This window comes from Thamnophis sirtalis, unplaced genomic scaffold (genome assembly GCF_051295495.1).
Source record: "Thamnophis sirtalis isolate CommonGarterSnake01/CBP01778 unplaced genomic scaffold, rThaSir2_p1.2 scaffold_2, whole genome shotgun sequence".
In the NCBI taxonomy this organism is placed as follows: Eukaryota; Metazoa; Chordata; class Lepidosauria; order Squamata; family Natricidae; genus Thamnophis; species Thamnophis sirtalis.
In genome coordinates, this window is record NW_028261382.1 from 155,982,617 (window position 1) to 156,004,673 (window position 22,057).

General features: G+C 40.6%; 1 protein-coding gene across 1 annotated transcript in view; it reads left to right on the plus strand.

Annotated features, from left to right (window-relative positions):
* Window positions 1-22,057, plus strand: part of LDLRAD4 (low density lipoprotein receptor class A domain containing 4) — a 302,586-nt gene that overhangs the window by 111,498 nt on the left and 169,031 nt on the right. The window contains exon 4 of the mRNA XM_087707312.1: window positions 6,377-6,863. Within this exon, the coding sequence (XP_087563438.1) occupies window positions 6,824-6,863 (40 nt within the window). The 5' untranslated portion in view covers window positions 6,377-6,823. The remainder of the gene's footprint in view (window positions 1-6,376; window positions 6,864-22,057) is intronic.

Here is a 22,057-nt window from a genome sequence, read left to right on the forward strand (position 1 = left end):
TACTTGTTGCTGAATCAAGCAGACATGCTTCTGCTGATTAAACTATTTCAGTGTTTTCCCCATAATTCCTTTTACAAGATATAATCTTCCTTGAGTCTAGCTCAGTTCCTGGAGAAACCATAAACATATTCAAAAACTGCCAGGTTATTTTTGAAACTGTTGTTTTTCCCATTTAGCTTTCAATTTGTAGGGATATAACCTGGCTGTTTTTGCCTGCTCTCAAAAAGATGAGCACGGTTGAACCTGGCTAATAATTGGAGGGGAACCCACCTGGGAATCTCAGTACTGTATATTTAATAGGAAAATATTAAAAATTGTCCAAAAGCAACAATGACAATTTCCATACTACTGCTAAGAAAATTACGACACATCAATAAAATTATAGGAGCTGAGTTTAACTCAAGATAAACTTTTCTAAAGGTAGACAGTTATATAACAATTCCACAATTCTGAAAGAACAAGCTTGTTCTATATGAAATTTAATGCTACAGCAGAATGAAGTAACACTGAAGATAAGTGCAACTAGTCCTCAATGCACGACCACAATTGAGCCCAAAATTTATGTTGTTAAGTGAGAAATTTATTGAGTTTTGCCCCATTTTACAATTTTTCTTGCCACATTTGTTAAGTGAATCATTGCAGTTAAGTTACTATCATGGTTGTTGAGTGAATCTGCTTTCCCCATTCTTTGCTTGACAGAGGGCCGCAAACGGGAATCACATGACTCCGGAAAACTGCAACTGTCATAAATCAATGTCAGTTGCCAAGCATCCGAATGTAAATCTCAGGACCATGGGAATGCTGCAATGGTCATAAGTGTGAAAAACAGTAGAAGTCCTTTTTCTGTGCTGTTTTAACTTTGAACTGTCACTAAATGAACTGTTGTATATTGAGGACTGCCTATTATTACATTTAATTTTTAAAAAATAGCCAATAATTTATATCCTTGAATAAACTGCATTTAATTCATATAATTATATTTTATGACTATTTACAGGAAGGTTCTTGGAAAGGGGCTGAAAAGTCCCATTAAAAAAAAAATTAATCAACCCCCCCCCCTCCGCCCCGGTCAGTGGTGTCCCTCTTTACCAATGTTAAAATCTAGTCACCTTACCATTGTGGCTACCAACAATGGAAGCTATAATATACCCCAAGGTATTAGATTTAAATAAAGTAGATATAATAAAGAGATATTGGATGGGCAAGGGAAACTTAAATCTTAACCAAGACCTAAAATCCCAAGGAATAGAAATAGACTGGTGGCCATATCTACAAATCCAGACAAGGTACAAAAAGGACTTAGACCAATACGGTTTTCAAAGAGAACAACAAGAACTGGATAAAATATTATTGGGGACAGAAAAAAATGATAACTAAAGCATACAACTGTTTCTTCAAATTTTAAATGGAAGAGTAATCAGTGAAAAAGACTATGATAATTTGGGCCATTTTTTTTTGGATATAACATTGAATTGGAACACTGGGAAAAATTATGGGAGAAAAATTATAAATTAACAATGTCAGCAGCCTATAAAGAAAATGTACAAAATGTTTTATCGTTGCCATATATCCCTGGCAAGATTGGCCAAAATGTTTCCTAATAGGTTAGAAAACTGTTGGAGATGCAATCATGGAGATGCAAACAAGAGACATTCTATTATATGTGGTGGACCTGCCCAAAAACTAAGAAATATTGGATGAAAATTAAAAAAAGGTTAGAAGAAATTATGGAACAAAAAATAGAGATGAAACCAGAACTATTTTGACTGGGGATTATAAAGGGAAACCTAAACAGAGAGATTCAATATATCATACTCCATATAATAACTGCAGCCAGAATTACTTTTGCTCAGAATTGAAAACAAGAAAACATTCCTTCGAATGCAATGATAATAAAAAAGGTGCTCAACTGTGCAAAAATGGATAAATTAACAATGGAATTAAAAGAAAGAGAGGAAACAGAATACTATAAGATCTGGAAAAGGTGGTACAATTGGCTAGAAACTAGGTACAAAATTAATACATAAAGAGTACCTAGGAATAATAGTAAAGTGAAAAACTGTATATTCATGTAAACATAGCAAATAACGTTAAAAGTTAAAGGACTTATGTGTGTGTGTGTGGCTGTAAAGATTTGAAATGCTGTTTTAAAGTTAAAAAAGATTGCATAAAATTATTTTTAAAAAATCTTTCAGAATTTTTTTTAGGAGATATGGAGTTAAGATAAATATGGGGCGAGCTGCTGACAAAAAAATATTGTTTAATTTTCTATGGTATTTCCTGAGGTTTATTTTCTAGTTACCAGTGTACAGTATTAGACATTTTAATGAAATGCATGTATTATTAATATTAAACATTTACCATCATTTCTATTTTATAACATAGATAGCATGTGATGGGACATGAAGAGTCTTCATGTATCAATCTTGTTTTTCAAAGCTGCAGGTACTCAGTTATTAAAGGAAAAAGAAAGTTTAATCTAGCTCGGTTTTTTAAATACTAGTGCTATGATCACCCTGCAACTGATTGTGTCTGCAGGTTTTTAGACACTGTTTGCTTGTCTGGGTAATGTTCCATTTGCACTTCTTTATTTAGCAGCCAGACGGAAGATGTTGACTACTAAGACATTGTAAATAAATCAGATTCATTTGTGCAGCATGGTTTGCTTTGGATAAGAAGACCATTCTGCTTTTCCTAGTAACATGTATAAGAGTCTTGGATTTTTTGTTGTTGCTCTACATTCATTTGACTCTTAAATAGCTGTTGGTTATGGCAGACACAATTTTAACATTACTGACTGATTCATCTTTCCAAGAAAACAGATTTATGCAGGGTTTTTTTTAAAGTGCAACCAAAGTTTGACCACTATTCTTTCTAAAGATCAACAGTTTCTGTAGTAAAACTGCATTTACCAAATTAAGTAGTTAATTCATCGACTGAATATTTGCTGTCCCACCTTGGAGATACCTACCAATCATTGTTGCAAATGAAGCATGTGCTTAACAAAATAGGTAAAAAGGATATCTACCTACATGCCTTCTCTCTCACACACATACACTTAAGGCTTCTCTAGTCCCTGGTTTCATGGCTTGAATGCTAGTTTATTTTCAGACAAACCGTCTTCTCAATTGGGTTCAAATGATACAGCCATCCTTCCCAACCATCATATAATAAAACAGTAGTTGCAGTATTTCTTGAATCTTTACATGTGGATTGGCAGTCCCAGAAATTAGCGTGATTGTGTGTTTGAGATTTATCTGAGAGTTTAGCCTCAATAAATTTTTAAATATCAAGGGCCTTAAGTCATTCTGCCCCCTTCCCTCCCCGATCTTCCTGCTTCAGCCTGGAATGAGGATCTGCCTTGTACTTTTTTGTGTTCTGAATTTAGTAAATTCATTTTAGTTGAGTCCCTAGGGATTAAATATTGTTTTATCTGCTATTAAAATGTTACAATACCTCATACTGTACAAAGTTCACTTTCTCCAGCCGGAAGCAAGATTTTATACTGGCATGTCTCTTTACTTTTTTCTCAACACTTTCAAGTTAAGATTCTGACTTCAATCGGAATCTGAAGAAAGGGTGGAGGAAAATTACTTGTTTACATTTGGTTTCAGGGTAAAGATGGTTAGGAGAGAAGAGGCAGAATCCTTCCCTTCCAACAATCAGCAATTTTTGCTAGGTTGGATTGCATAGTGGTACATCGGCATTCTTGAATATGGGCAGTGTTTGTTTTTCTGATAGTAACACTGTTTCAGTCTAGAGGTTCTTATGACCCTGTCATTTTTTAAAAAAATAAATGGCATTCCTGGGTGTTGTTGGCTGAGGATTATTTATTTCTTGGTCAGTGTTTATAAAACCAAAGTCTGCTTCCAGGTTTTGATTCCTAAAATGTTTTAAAGCATCTTGGCAGTACATCTGCAAATCAATACACTTTTCACAGCAGTTATAATAGCAAGTGAATTTACTGTTGAGAGGAAGACTTTTATTTTCTCACATTCAAACTATTATGTTATAAGTGCTGAGGAAATGTGATACACTTAAAGTAAAAATAGTAGCTCAAGAGAAGAATTGCATGTCAGATGGAAAGTATGCTTATACTTACTGGATAGATTGTCCAGAGAAGCACCAAAATATTCAGAGCTGTCCAAAAATTGATCTTCTCCAGCGAGGTTACAAATTTTGAGAATTTTAGTCCTAAGAAGCCACCAGTGCAGAAGGTTGGGGAAACTTAGATAACCACCATTATTTACCAGGCATATGAAATAAAGCTATGCAAATCCTTAGAAAGATATGTTTTGGAATGTATAGTTTGCACAATGCATCTTTTCTCTAGACTGACATGATTGCCTTGAATGCTACTTCTGTTTTCTAGTGATTGTGGATGCATGGCCACTTTAAGTAATTTTCTTTTATCTTGCTTAACTAGACCCATTGCTCTTGCTCTCTGTGTTGAATCCAGGCAGATTTGACCAAATGATTCACCACATATATTGCTTACTTATTGTTACTGGATATTAGTAACCTAGCTATCATGTTATATAATTTAAACATTATTATTTAACTTGTTCAGCTTTCTAACTTGTTCGGTTTAGGCATAGTCTGACTCCAACAAAGTTTGAATAGTGCACAATTAAACTAACAACAAAAAATCAGGAAACAATAATTATGAAAGTTTAAAAGAATAAACAACAAAAATCAATAGCTTATCTAGTTTACTGCACCCATGCACAATCTAGCAGGGATCCCAGCTATTTCAAATCCATAGCTTCTGAAATATCAGGTGGGAATGTTTCTGAAGATTTTCTGAAAGGGTTTAAGGTTTTCTGAAATATCAGAAAGGTGGGAGTGGTGTATTTTGGGAGAATCTCATTTCATATGACAGTGCTGTTACAGAGAAGACATGCTTCTGGGGTTCTGATGGGTGACATTGATATATGAAAGAGTGTGCCATCTTTCTTGGACTGAACAAATTGGACTGTAATGGTATCTGGTAGTGATCTTGGGAGACAAGGAGAAGAGCCACAGCCAGGGGAACAGTCAAGAGGCAACAGCCCTCAAAAGGAATATGAGTGGGGCAAACTTCTCAGAAGGAATCCTTCCTAGTTTCTTGGTCTATAAAGGTGGTGAGGGAGAAATGTACTTTCAAATTTAGCCTGTTAAGATAATCTTATAATAAAGTACAATTAGTTCACCTGGGTGTGCAACCTGTCTGGACTACCTCTTAATAACTAAGGGGCTATCATAAAGAGGAGAGGGTCAACTCCTTCTCCAAGCCACTTGAGGGCAAGACAAGAAACAATGGATAGAAATGAATAAAAAAGAGAACCAACCTAGAACTAAGGGGAAAAAAAAATCCAACAATTAATCAATGGAATGCTTCCAGAAGTTGTTGATGCTCCAATATTGGAGGTTTTTAAAAAGAGATAGGACAACTGAAGATTAGTCCAAAATGGTATAGGGTTTCCTGCTGGAGCAGGGGGTTGGACTACAAGATCTGATCTCCAAGGTCCCTTCCAACTCTTATTCGGTCACCCTGTTATTCAAGTGGAAGATAAGGTGTTCCTCAAATGACCAGACACAATGCCTTGCAAAGGTGTCATGTAGGACTACCAAGATATGCCCCTCATTGTCCATGCCACTAAATTATGGACTGGTTGAAGCTTTCAAGTGGTCTTGAAGGGTAGCGCATACAGAATACATTGCAGCTGTTAAGTTGAGAGGTACTATAAAATAGTAAATATTATAACACAAAATGATGGTGATGTTATCCATTCTGTCATATCCACATTTTAAAAAAATATTGGTTGGCAAAAATATTCATAGTGAATATCTTTACTAATATTGTTTTTGATAATTGGATTTGAATTGATCTTTTAGGAAATATTTGAATTCTCAGCTATGTTATATGTTCATAGTCTTAAGGTTTTATCTCAAAAGGTAAATGTTGAAAGCACAATGTCATATCCAACTTCCTGTTTTTTTAATGCTTTCATAAAGTGTGAATAAGATCTGATAAAATGATAATTACATCTTAGAACTGAAGGTCTTGATTTTTTTACTTTTTCCTATTAACTGCAATTTTGTTATTGTGCAGCTGCCCCATTTTACTAAATACAGCTTTTGAAATGTAAATCATATCATGTTCTAAAATGCATTATTGACATCATTCAAAGCTGCCTTTGCATTTCAAAGGCATATGCAATCATACTTAGATCTCAACAAAATTCTAACAAATCCCTTTTAATGTGTATAATCAGTTCCTGCTTAAATGGGGCTGTGTGTGTATGTGTTTGTGTTTGTACATGCATGCAAGTACTTGAATGTTGTAGATCTTGCCATAAATCATCTTAAAACATCTTTCTTTTCAATTTCTTAGCCTGCACAAGTGAACGGTGAAGCTCAAAGTGATCACGAGAAGAGGAGTGAAGAATACCTCTGGCTGACTCTAAGCAAAATGAGCACACAAACAAGCAATAGAACCCTATGATGTCCTCCAAGCAGAGACTTAGATTAAATGTTGGACTTCTTTTTATTCATGGAATGGCTGCTATCTTCTTCACAAATACAATGGCTATAATTCTTTGTCAGGACGGTTGAGGCACTTCACCTGCACTTGCCATTTGAATTTGAGACACATCCTATTTTCCCTAGGTCTTAAAGACCTGAGAACAGGTGGGAGCCAAGGGATGTTAAATGCTGGATTGGGATAAAAAAATGGACACTCACATGTGAAGATGGAAGTAACTTGATCCCTCCAACTGCATAAACTGCCTCTGGAAAGGAAAGGTTAAGATTGGAGTCACAAGCTTTAGTGGAGAGCAGTATGCAGGAAGCTGGTTTTCAGGCCACAAATGCTTTCACAGGTAAGGATTTTGTTGTACTGAAATATAATCTTCTGATGCATTTTTGCATAAGATGTAAGGATTTGAGATATGCAAATCAAAGCCTTGCACTCTTAAGGTTTATTACAGTTGTATATCAACAGATACTTTTATTTATATCCTTTTGATGAGGAGAATCAGATTAATATCCAACTGGAGAACTATTATTAAATATTTCAATTAGTTTTCATTGTGTTAGGCATGAAACATGATAGAGGATACAAAGTTTTACACAGATTTCCAGAATATTATGTGGTGAATTTATTTTTCAAATATCAAATGCTAGATGGCCTTGATAGCTGCATGCTGGTTTTGATTTAAAAGATAACATTCATAACTTTTATGTCAATTTTGTTAAATTTAATATGCCTGCTGTTGGAAAAACTGGAATAGTGCAATATATGTCTCATCAAGGAGTCTCTCAAACTTTGTCAGTTGAAGCTTTTAACCTTTACATTTTGGTCAGAAATGCTTGGGAAATCATGAGCAAAAGTAAGTGGTGACTCGACTCCAACAGAGGTTATTTGGAAAAACATAGTGGTCATACAATGTAACTCTAGTCAGACCGATTTTTTTCATATGTGGATGAACTTGGCAATTTAAATCAGTAAGTTGGATGTGGTTTGTTTCTGTTTTTTTTGTTTCAAGGTTTTTGGGAACCCTACAATAAAAAGAAATAAATATCTTTCAGAGTTGCATTCGCTTTTTCACAGCTTGATTTAGTGAAATTCTAGTAGATACCATAATAATCTACGAAAGGAAATTTAGACACATTCTTCTAGCACTATTATATAGTTTAATGATTTGGTTGTTTCTGTTGGCAGAAATTAGAGGTGGTAGCTCGGTTGAGTTTGTCATTTTGCGGAGTTAACCGAGTGATCTGATTTTCTAAGGGTCCAATTCAGACTATTGGATTACTGTGTTAGATTCTACTGAAGCTGATGAGACATTGATTTCAATACAAACTAAAGCTTCTTAAATGAATCTAAATCCTAACAATTAAAAATAACAAAGTGGACATTAATCCAACTCATCCTAAACTGTCCCACTGAAATTTTGGAATGCCTGTTATAATACTTATGTCAAGGATTGTTATAAGAAGATCTCAGCTGCAAATGTCTTCTACATAATAGGATGTTGCCTTAATATAAAGATTTCCAATCTTTAGATGCTTCCTTCAGGGCTGCAATCTGTTTCTGACCTAGGTAATTAGGAAAAGAAAATTTTCTGAAATGTGTATAGAGAGCTTATATATGTATGGCATATATGCATATGCCAATAACTTGCAACAAGTCAAAATTATCAGTGGGAGTTAATATAGCTAAGATTATGCTGTGTCAGATTGAAACCATGTGAAATGGATCTTAAAGAAAATAACTGAAAATTGCTGAATAGATCAGAATATTTTTTCCATATTCAGAATCTATAAAGTAATGTGCATGATTAGAGACTTTTCCAGGGCGCTGCTCAGGAGAGTCCAAGCAAGAGTTGAATACAGCCAAACTGCCCAGAACTGAATTGAAACTTTAAGCCACGCCTCTGGTGCTGATTATCTTCAGATTTTTTTCAATTCAGCTAGCCCAGTGGACGCACTTAGAGTTTCTCTTCATTTCTATCAGTTGCTTGGACTCTCTTTGTCAGTAAGTGCATTAAATTCATATATTTGAGCAGGCTTGGAGAGAATAAGATTTCCTTAATTTTAAATTGACTGTTCTCTCGTTTCTAGTCCTCCCGGGGTCCTGGATACCTTAGGAACCGCGTGGGACACAGGCAGCTGTTGGGGGGGGCATGTGGGTTGGAGTGCCGACGCCAGCACTGCTGCAGCAACCCTGCTGCAGCCTGATTCCCCGTGGAGAGCTCAGTGGGCCGTCGTCCATGCTTGCTGAAGCCAGTGTTCGGCATGGTTTTCTCTGAGCGTTATTCCATTCTGCCAGCTTGTTAATGCACAGGCACAGTGAGCAAAGATCCGCCCGCCATTTTTTCCCTGTTCTGCCGGTTTCGCTTTCGACTCCTCGCACATGCTGCAGCTGCCTGAAGCCTAACTCATCGCAGTAGCCGCTCGGAGCTATTGTTGTCCGACCTGGCTGGCAATTTATCTCCAAAGCACCTCATTAGCAGTGGCTGAGCTTTGAGGCCCCCTGGGTCACAATTGTTATTCCTGCGGGTGTTTGGAGCTGTGATTGCTCGTGATTAACTCTCAAATTGCCTTTGATCCTCGTCTTCCTGTGTCTCTCCAGTGAGCACTCTGGTCGATGGTGGGCTGTTGTGAGGTGGTGAGTGGGGGTGCCCCTTATCTATTGGAATCCAGGGTCATGGCTGATCAGATTCCAGAGGAACCTGGCCAGTCAGGGGTCTCCTCCAAGACCTTTTCTAGGCAGGCAGGCATGGCTGCCAGGGAGGCCATTAGGGGCTCCAAGCCCTATTCCAGGCCTGGGCCTAAGCAGGGTTCAGGGCCTGATAAGGATGCCTTGCGCCACCAGAAGGCCCTTGAAAAACACTTTTCCAAGGCCCAACAGCAGACTCAAGACTCTCAATTGGTGTCTCCTGAGGAGCCCTCCTTGGGAGTTCCCCCTGCTCAATCGCATCCTATTTCTGACAGTGATGAGGAAAGCCAGGAATTTTCCCCCACAGCTTCCTTGGCCATGGGAGTTTCCCCGGGTGTGTCCTTGGTGGACCAGGCCGACCTGTTTGCATGTCCTTCAGACCTGGAGAAGGGGCCAGTTTTGGGGCCCCTGGCTCCACAGGATCCACCCTCCAGACCAGACCCCGGGGTGCACCCTGTTAAGGATCAGGGTCCTTATCTCTCAGCAGAAATGCAGGAGGTCATTAACAGATCCATTTCTCAAGGTATTGAGGCATGCATGCAGCAGAGGGGTAAACGATCTTGTAAGACCCAACACTTACAGCTCCCTGTGACTCCCGGGGCAGCTTCGATCTCCCAGGAGCCAAAGTCTCCCCATTCTTCCATGGCTTCTGATGATTCAGAATGGGAGGAGGAGGGGGATCTGTTACCCAGGCAGGAGGCTGAGTTCTCTGGGGACGAGGGAGGTACCTCCGAGAAGCCTGTTTTTTCTGGCCTCTTTAAGGTGGCCAATTTCAAGACCATTTTGGATAAGGCTAAGATAGCGACCCACATGGGGTCCAAGCCCCCTGTTCAGGCGCCCACCGAACCAGATGTTCTTTCCGGGGACTTCTTTGAGGAGCCTGTCTCGGTTCAGGAAATAATGCCTATCCCCAAGATGTTTCTTAATATAGTTCAGAAGCAATGGGTGCAGCCTGCCACCATGGCTACCCCAGTAGCAATGATAAGAAGTTGTATATGGTAGATGCTAGTCTGGAGTACTTACTTAAGCTCCCCCCTCCATCGATCCTCCGGTGGCAGCCCTTACTTCAACCTCCATTCTCCCACCTGATTTATTGGAAGGTCTCAAGGCGGAGGACAAGAAATCTGAGACCGCCTGTCATAAAACGCACCAGGTGGCCACTTGGGCAATTAAGACTTCAGCTTCGGCTTCCTTTCTCTCCAGGGCTGCCCTCCTCTGGTTGAGGCAGTTGTTAACTAGGATTCCGGCCAGGGATACCAAGTTAAGGCAGGATATTAATAAGATCATGGTGGCCACGGAGTATACTGCCAATGCCACCCTGAGCGCGGCCAAGTTCGCTTCGTGGGCTCTGGCATCCAATGTTGTTCTGGGATGCATCAGGCCGGGAGACATCTTGACTTCCATAGATCTCAAAGAGGCCTACCTCCATGTTCCTATTCACAAAGCCCACCGTCTTTACCTCAGGTTTGCTTACGCCGGTCACCATTACAGTATCGGGCTCTGCCGTTCGGCCTCTCCTCGGCACTTAGGACATTTACAAAGATACTCGCGGCTGTGGCAGCCTTCCTCAAATCCCGTCCAGTTCGACTGCACTGCTACCTAGACGATGTCCTCATTCAATAGTCATCGGCCCAACAGGTGCTTCTGGACCTGGAACACACCATCCAGGTGCTTCAAGCTCACGGCTTCTCCATAAACATGGATAAGAGTCATCTGCAGCCGACAACCAGGCTACAACATCTGGGTGCAGTCATCAACACCGTTGCTTGCCAGGTCTTCCTGTCTCTGGAACGTATGGCGAGCCTCAGGAAGAAGGTCGCACAGGTGCAGATGCTTCACAGGCCAAGGTCGTACAGCTTTCACAACTCCTCGGCAAGATGATTTCATGCCTGTCCATCGTCCCTTGGGCAAGGCTCCATTCCCGACCGCTTCAATGGTTCCTGCTCCCTTACCAGAGGGCCAACGAGAGCAGCTCGACAAGGCTTGTCCCGGTCTCTGCAGAGATGCGTCAGTCGCTCAAGTGGTGGATGTCTCCAGTTCTGTCGAAGGGCTCCCTGTTCAAGGAGCCGACACGTATCACCATCACAACGGATGCCAGCCTGTTCGGCTGGGGGGTCCATTTCCAGAACCAGCTAGCTCAGGGCAGGTGGTCCTCAACAGAGGCCGCTCACAGCATCAATTGGCTGGTGCTGAGGGCAGTCAGGCTGGCCCTGCTTCACTTCCAGATCAACATCTGGGGTTGTCATGTAAGAGTATTGATGGACAACGTCGTGACGAAGGCACATATCAACCGCCAGGGAGGCACACGCTCCAGATCGTTGATGTTGGAGGCGGCTTACTGGGTGGGTGGGCGGAGAGGCACCTCCTCTTCGTCCAAGTGGAGCACATTTCCAGCACAACCAACACCCAGGCGGACTGGTTGAGCAGGGCCACGATCGACCACTCGGAGTGGCACTTGCATCCTCTTCTGTTCCAGCGATTGTCCCAAAGGTTCGGCTGCCCGCAGGTGGACCTGTTTGCCACCGCGGCCAACTCTCATCTCCCCAGATTCTTCACAAGTTTCCACGACCCACGCGCGAAAGGCATCAATGATCTACATTTCCCTTGGCCGAGGGGCCTGCTCTACGCATTCCCACTGTTATCCCTTCTTCCCAGGGTCATCAGGAAGATTCTGGCAGAGGCAGCAGAGGTCCTGCTGGTGGCACCGTTTTGGCCCAGGAGAACCTGCTTCGCGGACCTGGTGAATCTCTCCGTCAAACCCCCTTGGCGGATTCCCCCGCAGAAGATCTCTCTAAGCCAGGGGAGCCTTCAACATCCGGAATCCCAGTGGCTTCAACTAGCCATCTGGCACTTGAGAGGGATCTCCTGAGCAGGGGCAGCCTTTTGACCAGGGTAATCTGCACCATCCAAGCGTCTTGGTGTCCGTCCACGACCCGAATATACAATGCTACCTGGAAAGCCTTCGTCGGCTGGTGTTCTTTGCGCGGCCTGTCAGCCTCATCGGCCTCGGTTCCTGTCATCCTGGACTTCCTGCAAGATGGCCTTGACAAGGGTCTAGCTCCCAACACTCTTCGCCATCAGGTAGCGGCTCTTTCCACTATTCTGGCTCCTGACGGGCAGGCTTCTCTCGGTCGTCATCCTACCATCCGCAGTTTCATCAACTTGAGTCCTCCGACGGTCCACAGATATCCGACTTGGGACCTTGCTGTTGTCTTGCGTGCTCTCACCGAACCTCCGTTTGAGCCTATCCAAACTATCAGCATGAAACATTTTATGTTTAAGACCAACTTTCTGATTGCCATCACTTCTGCTAGGTGTATTTCTGAACTGGCTACTCTGTCGGTCTGCGAGGACTTGTGCTTGGTTCAGCAGGACAGAGTGATTTTTCGCCTGGACCCATCATTCATTCCTAAAGTTAACTCCTTGTTTCACCGGGCCCAGGAGGTTATTCTCCCTGATTTCTGCCCGCATAACAGACATCCCAGGGAAAAATGATTGCACAAGCTGGATGTCCGCAGGGCAATTCGCAGATATATCAAGCGTACAGCCAGTTTTTTCGTCATTCTAAATCACTTTTTGCCTCCTTCCAACCATCTTCCCTGGGAAGGAAGGTATCATCTTCTACAATTGGTGGGTGGCTTAGAGCCTGCATAGCCCTTGCTCATGTCCTGCAGTCTAAACCGGTGCCTAGTCGTAGCATGGCTCATTCTACAAGGAGCGCTGCCATCACGGCGGCCTGGGCGACCAGGGCTCCGATTGAGGAAATTTGCAGGGTGGCCACCTGGACTTCATAGTCTCCATTTGTACGAAACTACAAGTTGGACAAGTTTGCTTCAGTGGAAGGGGCTTTTGGGACGTGTGTGCTTCAGGGCATTCATACCAGCGGAGAGATCCTGACTGCTGCAGCTTCCCACCCTAGTGACATTTAGCTTGGGCATGTCCCTTGCTTGGACTCTCCTGAGCAGCACCCTGGAAAAGGACCATTGAATTACCTGAAGGGTCGTTTTCAGGGCACTGCGAAGGAGAGTCCACCCCACCCTGGGGGTCTGGCTCTGCTGTTCTCAGTTCTAAGTTGACAGTTTTCTTGGACTTGTTATTTTTTTGAGAATATTTGGATTCATGGTTGGACTTCTCAGTGCGCAACAGTTCCACGTCTTCATTGAAAAAATCTGAAGATAATCAGCACCAGAGTGTGGCTTAAAGTTTCAATTCAGTTCTGGGCAGTTTGGCTGAATTTAACCCTTGCTTGGACTCTCCTTCGCAGCGCCCTGAAAACGACCCTTCAGTGGTCCATTTCTGACTGTTAAGCAAAATATATATTCCCCAAAGTCTGTTTCTGTTTAACATGGTCCTCGACTTACAACCACAATTGAGCCCAAAATGTTGATTGCTAAGCAAGACAGTTAAGTGAGTTTTATCACTTTCCAACCTTTCTTGCCACACTTCTTAAGTGACACAGTTGTTAAGTGAATCTGGCTTACCCACTGACTTTGCTTGTGAGAAGATCACAAAAGGTGACCACATGGTAATGTCACTTTTTGCAGCGCCATTGTAACTTTGAATGGTCATAAAAACGCTTGTAAGTTGAGGACTACCTGTATTTTCCTTCTTACAAAAACAAAACAAAACCCCAGCCTAGAAATAGAATGACAAATGATTTAGAACATATATGGAAATTAGAAAGTAAAGATGTCCTTGAGTCAAGTTCCTGAAAAAAATGGAGTTGAAACCACATCCATGAAGTTTCTTTGGTAGGGTTATGGAAATGGTCTGCCATTGCCTTTTTACTAGATCTTGAATTGCCCTTTCAGCCTAGCATCAGTCCCATTTTCCAAGTACTGTCTATCTGTATTCAGTCAGAAGCACCTGCAAAGCTAATGGAAGGGTGCTTCTGAATTGAAAGGATTGGCCAGTGACAAGACCGTTGCCCAGGGGACACCCGATTGTCCAAAGTAATGAAATCTTTGGGGAGGCTCCTTTTCATGTCCCCCTTTCCAACTGACCCTGCTTAGTTTCCAAAGTAAGTCAAGGTCAGTAAGATGATGCCATGTTGAGAAGCAATATAATTTAATTTGCTTTTATATGCTTCCTCAATATAGTTTTATAATTAGGATGATTCTTAAGCTTTGTAAATTGTGATGAAGTTTCTTGGCTAAATAATAAAACTGAGGTAATTTTAAAACAAGTAGGTAAGATTATGCCTTTGTTATGTCACACATTCAAATTATTTCTGCCATAGATCACTTCTATTTTGCATAACATAAGATAAGGTTATGTAATATTTTGTGCTAAGGGTTGTTACTAGATATTCTGAACTTCACATAGAGAAAATTTCAAAATAAAGAAAATAGAATTACAAATGTAACACTTTAACTAGTGAAGTTGTGGTCTTCAGAAGTGTATTTTAAAACTACATTATTTTTATGAACTTTAATGTTGCTTCATTATGAAGACTGCCACAATAGTTTGTATAATTATTTTAGAGGCACAATATTTTCAAAGCTTTAGTTTGAAGGCCAACAGAAAGAATAATGAAAAAATTGCTCACCCTCTTCTAAATAGCTTGCGGGTGTTAGCATAATGCTCACCAGGCAGTTTGGATTGTAACTCTAACCAGCTCTCTCCAGTATGGCTAATGATCAGAAATAACAGGTGTTGCACATAAAAAAGGTCTATGGCAGTTTAGCATGGTTTGATTTAAAAAAGAATAAATGATTAATCACTAAGAATGTTTAATTTAATTATAGTAGAATATTTAGTCTTTGTGTGTGTGTGTGTGTGTTGTATTTATATTTATGAGTATTACATGCTTAATTTCTAAATCATTTTCCTTATGTATCCCACAAAATTACAAAGGAAAAATATAATACGAGTAAAACTTTCCTGGTATTGCTTCTCAGCATACTGTTTGATTTTGATGGAAAGTTTATGATTAAAAAGAACACCCTGTGTTCTAGATACCTGGATACTTTCAGTTAAATCTTGTTCAAATTTCCCTTTGATTAATTAACAGAGAGGTTAATTAAACTTTAGAAATACACGCAGTTCTCAGTTAAATTGCAAAAGATTAAAAAAAATTGTGACATTTGATCGAAGATCAGTATTCTTTCCCAAAAGAAATTTCATTGTTCACAAATTGTGACAAGTTCTCCATATGAGAGAGATTGTCTCGCAGTAGTACTTCATGGTTTGTATGTCAAAGGTCCCAAGTTTAATCTTTAACATCTCTTGGTTAGTCTAGAAAAGTTTCCTTCCTGAGAGGGGGAAAGCTACTGTTTGTCAGTACTGACAATACTGAGCTAGGCAGACTAACTGTATGACTCAATAGATTGGAACATCCTGTGTTCCTTTCACAACTTTGTTTAAGTGCAAATCCAGCTGGCAATGCTTTAAAGCATCCAAAGATACTGTTGAGGGGACTATAATTATGAGGAGGCAATGACAGAGTGAAAAAAATGGCAGCAAATGATATAGCATAGTCTGCAAATCCTGAACAGCTCTGCTATTATGGACCAGTCTAAAAAAGGAAGACAAAAAAAAAAGAGAGAAGAGAAACAGATTGGCTATTTATGAATAAAAAAGCTATAGGTTTCTAGAAAACTTCCAAATGTTTATGTCTGCTTTTGGTATCTTTGATAAACTCAGTTTCAGTACCTGTCAGATGCAAAATAACAGTTCAAGTGTCAGCTCCTCTGCTGATCACTGAACAAAATGTTGTGAAAGTTTCCTTTTGCTTACAACTTTTTTTTACCACCCAATCCTACTAGCTTTGGATGACTTACAAAAATATGCTCAGATAATATAATAATAAAATTCTGGAAAGTCTATCTCAAAACTCTGATGTAGATGATGCTTGCTTCAAATCCAGACGTTGTTTGTTCCTTAATGTTGGGCCAGCTTGTATAACTGACAAAGAAAATAATTGCTGATGAAGAATTCAGGCAACTATAAATCCTTCAAAATAATTTTTCCAGAGTATGTTTTTCTAAACCGGTGCTCTCCAGATGTGTCTGTTGGCTGATGAGAGTTGTTAGTCCTAAACAAATTTGAGACAATTGTTCTGGAACTTCAGAAGGTTTAGGATATTATGTTCAGATGTTAAAAAGTTCTTAAACTATTATTTAAAAGCACACATGCCTGCTTTTAAATGTGGTTGAATGTGTGGTCCTTAGGACACAAAGCTAAACTTATGAGGAAAGTGCTGATTGAAATTCTATCATATTTTGTGGGAAATGTTTTAGAGAATTTTTTTTCTACCACAAAAGAAAAATTTGGCTGCCCTATTTCCCAATGTAAGTTTTTTCTCATAAGAAATACATGAGTATCCTGATATCATTTTTTGTTTTAATGGACCACAGTATGCTGGGGTTTTTTGTTGTTTACTGTGATTGTCAAATTAATTTCATCAGAGGTTTCAAAAATCATAATGTTTGAAACTGACGGTCTCAGAAAAGTTTGTATGCAGACTGAATTATTAAAATATGATGATGTGATATGCAAATCCAGTCATTGTAGTTAATATGTTATGGTTTATGCTTTAATACAATATATGAATGAAACCAATGTTGGTTTACTAATTAACTGTAATACAACAAAATTTGATCCTGCATAGTATATGAGCCCAGAAAAAATATGCCTTCCCAGAAAAGCCTGAGCTCCCAATTCTGGTTTATTTGAAATTAAGCCTTCTGAGTTTGGTAAAATTTATTTATGAACAAACATTTATAAAGAGCGGAAGCAACTGTAAAAGGATCCCTTTCTTGGCAGAGAGATGGACATTTTTAACTCTATTATATTACAAAAACAGGTACTACTTTTTTAATAAAAGAAAATGGCAACAATAATTCGCTGTATTTGGATTTATATGAACAGATGGTGTGCGGGAAAGAACAGGTAAACTCCAGGGAAGTGTGAGCTGTCCACTTAGCCTGTTCTGGTGTTCTGGTTCTGACACTGTCCTAACGTTACATTATCTAATTCTGCAGTATTATGAGTTAAAAGGAAAAAAACCCTACACCTAAGAGATGACCAGCTTTCTGGCTGCTCTGACATTTGTTTTCTCTCTCTCATTTTTCCCATATGATTTAAGGACCATTCATGTAAGGACTTTGCTAGCAAAAGTGAAGAATTCAGTATTTCTTTTCCTTTAAAAAGATGAGCATAGCTACAAAGAATCTATCTTTGGAATAAATATCTGTGCACAAACGGTGCTTCTGAGACTGACATTTGTAAAAACTACTTAGAACATAGTCACTGGAACCCGGATACACTGTATATTGGTTATGAGTGCGGGACATGGAACTTTGTAAACAGGGTAGATAGGGGCTCAGAAAAGCATGAAACATTTATTTAGGATATGAGCGATTCAGAAATTGTATGTTTATCCTGGAAGCTTAGACTATACAAACCTGTAATTTATATTGGCGGAAGATGAATATGCAGCCTGGATGTGTATTCAATCAGTGCAGAATTAAATGGAAAAACTTGAAATTGCAAATGACGCACTCTTTCCCCCCCTCCTGCATCTTATTATATTTGAGTTGTTTATCTTGAAAGAAATGCTCTGTATATTTTGTTACAAATATTGTTTCAGTTGTCCCAGGCAAGACTTTGGACAGACATGGGACCGGCCAGTAAAACGAAAAAAAATATGTATAGTTTGGTGCAATCTCCAGTGCAACTTATTTTAAAGAATCAATTCTGCCCAGCAATTAATATTTTTCTTGTTGAAGAAAAACCATTTTCTTGCCAGAATGATACTCTGTTGAAAAACTCCATTTCATTTCATACATTAGTGGAAAGAAGATGTGCCTGATTGTAGCAAATATGGTTGTAAAAGTTAAAATGGATTAACATATTGAATGATATGAGATGTGATTGATTGATTTAATGTGTGTGTATGTGTGTGTGTGTGTGCGTGTGCGCACGCCTGTGTTTGTAGGAGAAGAACAGGCAGGGCTGGAGAGAGCTGCAGAATTAAACATGTCATCAGCTTACAATTACTATGTTCCCATGAGTGCTCCAAGCCCAACCCCTCCTGAATTCCATTTACTCTTATCTGGGTGCCAATTTAGCATTGAATTTTAGTTGATCAGATTTTTGTGTATAGCTATGCTTGAATAAATGTTGTCTACTAAAACCTAACTGGTGATTCTAATTCTTTGAGCCTCACATTTTAATATTAAATTGTTTTTCAGACAATTTGTTAATAAAGTGATATGGTTAAAAACAGAACCCTTTTGGTCAATGGTGGGATTCATTTACCTTCCCTACTAATTTGTGAATGTGACTGTGCATGCACCACATCTGTGCATGTACACCACCTTCTGCCCATGCACAGTGCTCGTGCATTATGTCAGGATGGGTGGGCGGAGACTCCCACAGCCACTGCTACTGGTTCGCCCGAACTTTAGAGAACTGGCTGAATACTACCTCTGCTTTTGGTGTATCATGTGACCTTCATTTGGTTGATGGCTAGCCTTTGTGCTGATAGGGAAGAAGCATATATTTATGCAGATAAAATATTCACTGTTTTATTTTAAATGTTCATTTTTATTTAGATTTATTTTAATCATTTATTAAATTTGACCTATGTTAGAGATAGACTCCACTGTCACCCCAATTTTAATCTATTAGTAATTTTACAAACAGTTGCATCTTATGCCCTTTACAGGAAACATGGAACATATTTGCAGCATATGTAAGATTCTGGCACAAGAATATCTGAATATACATAATTCATGTGTGAAGTTCCCAGAAGATGATCTAATTAATTTACGAGCCTCAAGACAAAGTTCAAAAGAAATCCATTCATTTATTAGGATCAACATTCTGGTGTATGCTCCTGCGAAGCCAAAACTAATTTACACTTAATGGCATCTGAACTTTACCCCTGTGTCACCTCCCCTCTGCCTGAAGTCATTAATCACATTTGCCAACAAGATGCTACTGTAGGTATGGACATGCGCAGCTGTTAAGAATATGAGACCTGACTCTAGCCAAAAGTATGCATGCCTTCTCTATGCCACTTGATAGTAGTCATGGCAACACTTTACAAGTTGACATCCAGCTCCCCTCACTTCCCAAAAGCGACCTGTGTAAAACAAAGCAATTTGAGTACAGGTGTACAACTTAGGGATGCGTTCCTCCCCCAGGCTTGCCTGGATTTTCTGCATGGAATTTTGCTATAAGGTGATCAGCCTGGATATTCCTACTTTTTACCCAAGATGCCTCTGATAAGGGGTAGCCCTTCCACTTGATTAAGTATTGGAGTTATCTCAAATCAAGGACTCGTTGAACTTCATAATGGGTTTGGCCCCCTATGACCACAGGGCCCAGGAGCTCCCGGGGTAGTGGTCTCAGAGTGGATCTGATCACGGATTTTAAGAGGCTACTATGAAATGCCAGGTGTATCTTTCCCAGCAATCGAGGCAGTTTCAATTGTACTGTGACTGGGTTGATGATCTTTACTATGGGGATGGTCCCATAAACTTTGGCCCCAGTTTCTTGCTAGACAGTTTTAATCTCAAATATTTGGTGGAGAGGTAAACCTTCTCTCCCATCCGGAATGGCTGTTGTGGAGCCTGATGTTTATCTGCTTTTTCTTATAGTTTGTGCCGCTTTAGCCAGTGCTTATTTGACATTTTCCCAGATTGCTTTCAGCAATCCAATCAGTCAAGCTGACTGAGGAGGGGTGATCCCTTGGATACTCAGGCATTGTGACGAAGTCCATACCACTCACTATTTTGAACGGCGTAAGTCCTGTGCTACTGTGAACAGCATTATTGTATGCGACTTCAGCAAAAGATAAAAGGTCTGCCCAATTGGATTGCTGATAGTTCACGTAGCACCTCAGGTACTGCTCTACCATGGCATTCAGTCTCTCTGCTGTCCCATTGGTGCTCAGATGAAAAGCTGAACTCAGACCCTGAAATGATCCAATGGACCACAGGAACTCCCTCCAGAACTTAGCCATGAACTGGACCCTTCTGTCTGAAATAATTCTTCGAGGTACTCCATGCAGTCAGTAGATATGCTTCATAAACAGTTTTGCCAGCTTGTGAGCCGAGGGTATGCATGGTATGAAGTGTGCCTGTTTGGAGAACAGGTCTATTATAGTCCAAATTTATTAAATTACTAATTACAAATCATTGTGTTTCCCCACTTTTCGGCAACTCTACTATAAAGTCCATTGCGATCTTCTCCCATGGCCTCGTTGGCTCTGCTACTGTTTGCAGCAGTCTGGGGAGTTTTCCCGGTCATCTCTTCATTATGGTGCAACTTTTCACGTAACTATCCACATCTTTCTTTATGCTAAGCCACCAGAATTGCCTTTGGCCTAAGTGTAAAGTCTTTAGGAACCCAAAGTGGCCTGCCGGTTTGGCGTCGTGGCTCCTCTGGAAAATTAGGGTGCGTAGGGATTCTGGGACATAAGAGTTTCGTCCCCTTCTATACAAGGTCATCTCTTTTTGTCAAGATGTGTTGGTTGTTTTGGAACCAGGGGTCTGCTAGCAGTTCGGTTTTTAGCCTCATGGTTAGGTCGCTTGCGGGTTGGTTTTGCCAGTCATGGCATTGCTGCCTGGTGATCACTTAGGCAGCTGTTTGAGTAGAGGGAATGATGGTGTCCACTACGTGCTCCCATTCGCATTTGTACTGAGGCATGTGGGAGAGGGCATCAGCTAGAAAGTCCCCCTCCCCTGGGATGTGCTTTAACACAAAATCAAAATGGTTGAAGTATTGAGCCCATCGGACTTGTTTCTGTGGGGTCCTAAGCTCCAGATTTTTGTGGTCAGTCCCGACTTCGAACGGTTTCTGGCTCCCTTCCAACAGGTATCTCCAGGTCAGCAGTGGCCATCTCACTGCGAAAGCCTCCTTTTCCCACGCGGCCCATCATCTCTCTGTGTCTGTGAGCTTGCGGGAGATGTAGGCACAGGGTTGTAAGTTTCCTTGGTTGTTTCTTTAGAGTAGCAACCTCCTCCCACATGTTCTATTGTTCCTTAAATTCTGTACGCTCATTTAACTGCAGCATGTAGGATGCTGAGATGGGCCTGCCAAGAATCTGCAAATACAGAAACAAGGCAGAGAGAGAGATTGTGAAAAGAAAATGGAGAATTTGAAGGTTTGCTTTCGGAAGTTTGGGCAGAACTTGCACTGACTTATCAGTAACGTGAGCATGATAAAAATGAATGCATATACCTGTAATGGCGAACCTATGGCATGTGTGCTGTAGGTGGCACATGGAGCCATTTGTTAGGGCATGCAAGGAAATCTAGACCTAGATTGTCGCTGGCGTCTGCCTGGATCACGAAGGGTTGCTCAGGATGCTTAAGCACCGGCTCCTTCACAAACATTTATTTTAGTGTTTCGAACACCTCTTGGCAGGTTAGGTCCCACTGTAGGGGCTGTCCCAGAAGAGGCTTCGTTCCGGAACTCCCTTTCTTCAGGTCTGTTAGGGGTTTGGTAATTTTTCCAAAGGAGGGGATGAATTGCATGTAGAAGTTTGCGAACCCTAGGAAGCTTTGTAGCTATCTGTGGGTGCTAGAGGGTTGCCAGCCTAAGACGGCTTGTACTTTGACTGGGTCCATCTCTATTCCCTCATTTGACACTCGGTAACCCAGGTAGTCTAACCGTGCATGGTGGAATTTGCATTTTGATACCTTGACGTACAGGTTGGCTGCCAGAAGTTTTTCAGTACTTGGCGGACCAGGGGTATGTGGTTCTCCATTGTCTCAGTGTAGATAAGGATGTCATTCAGGTAGACAAGGACTCCCTTTAGAGATGCTCGTGCAGCACCTCGTTTATTAACTGCATGAATACCGCTGGGCCCCCCTGCAGTCCAAAAGGCATCACTTT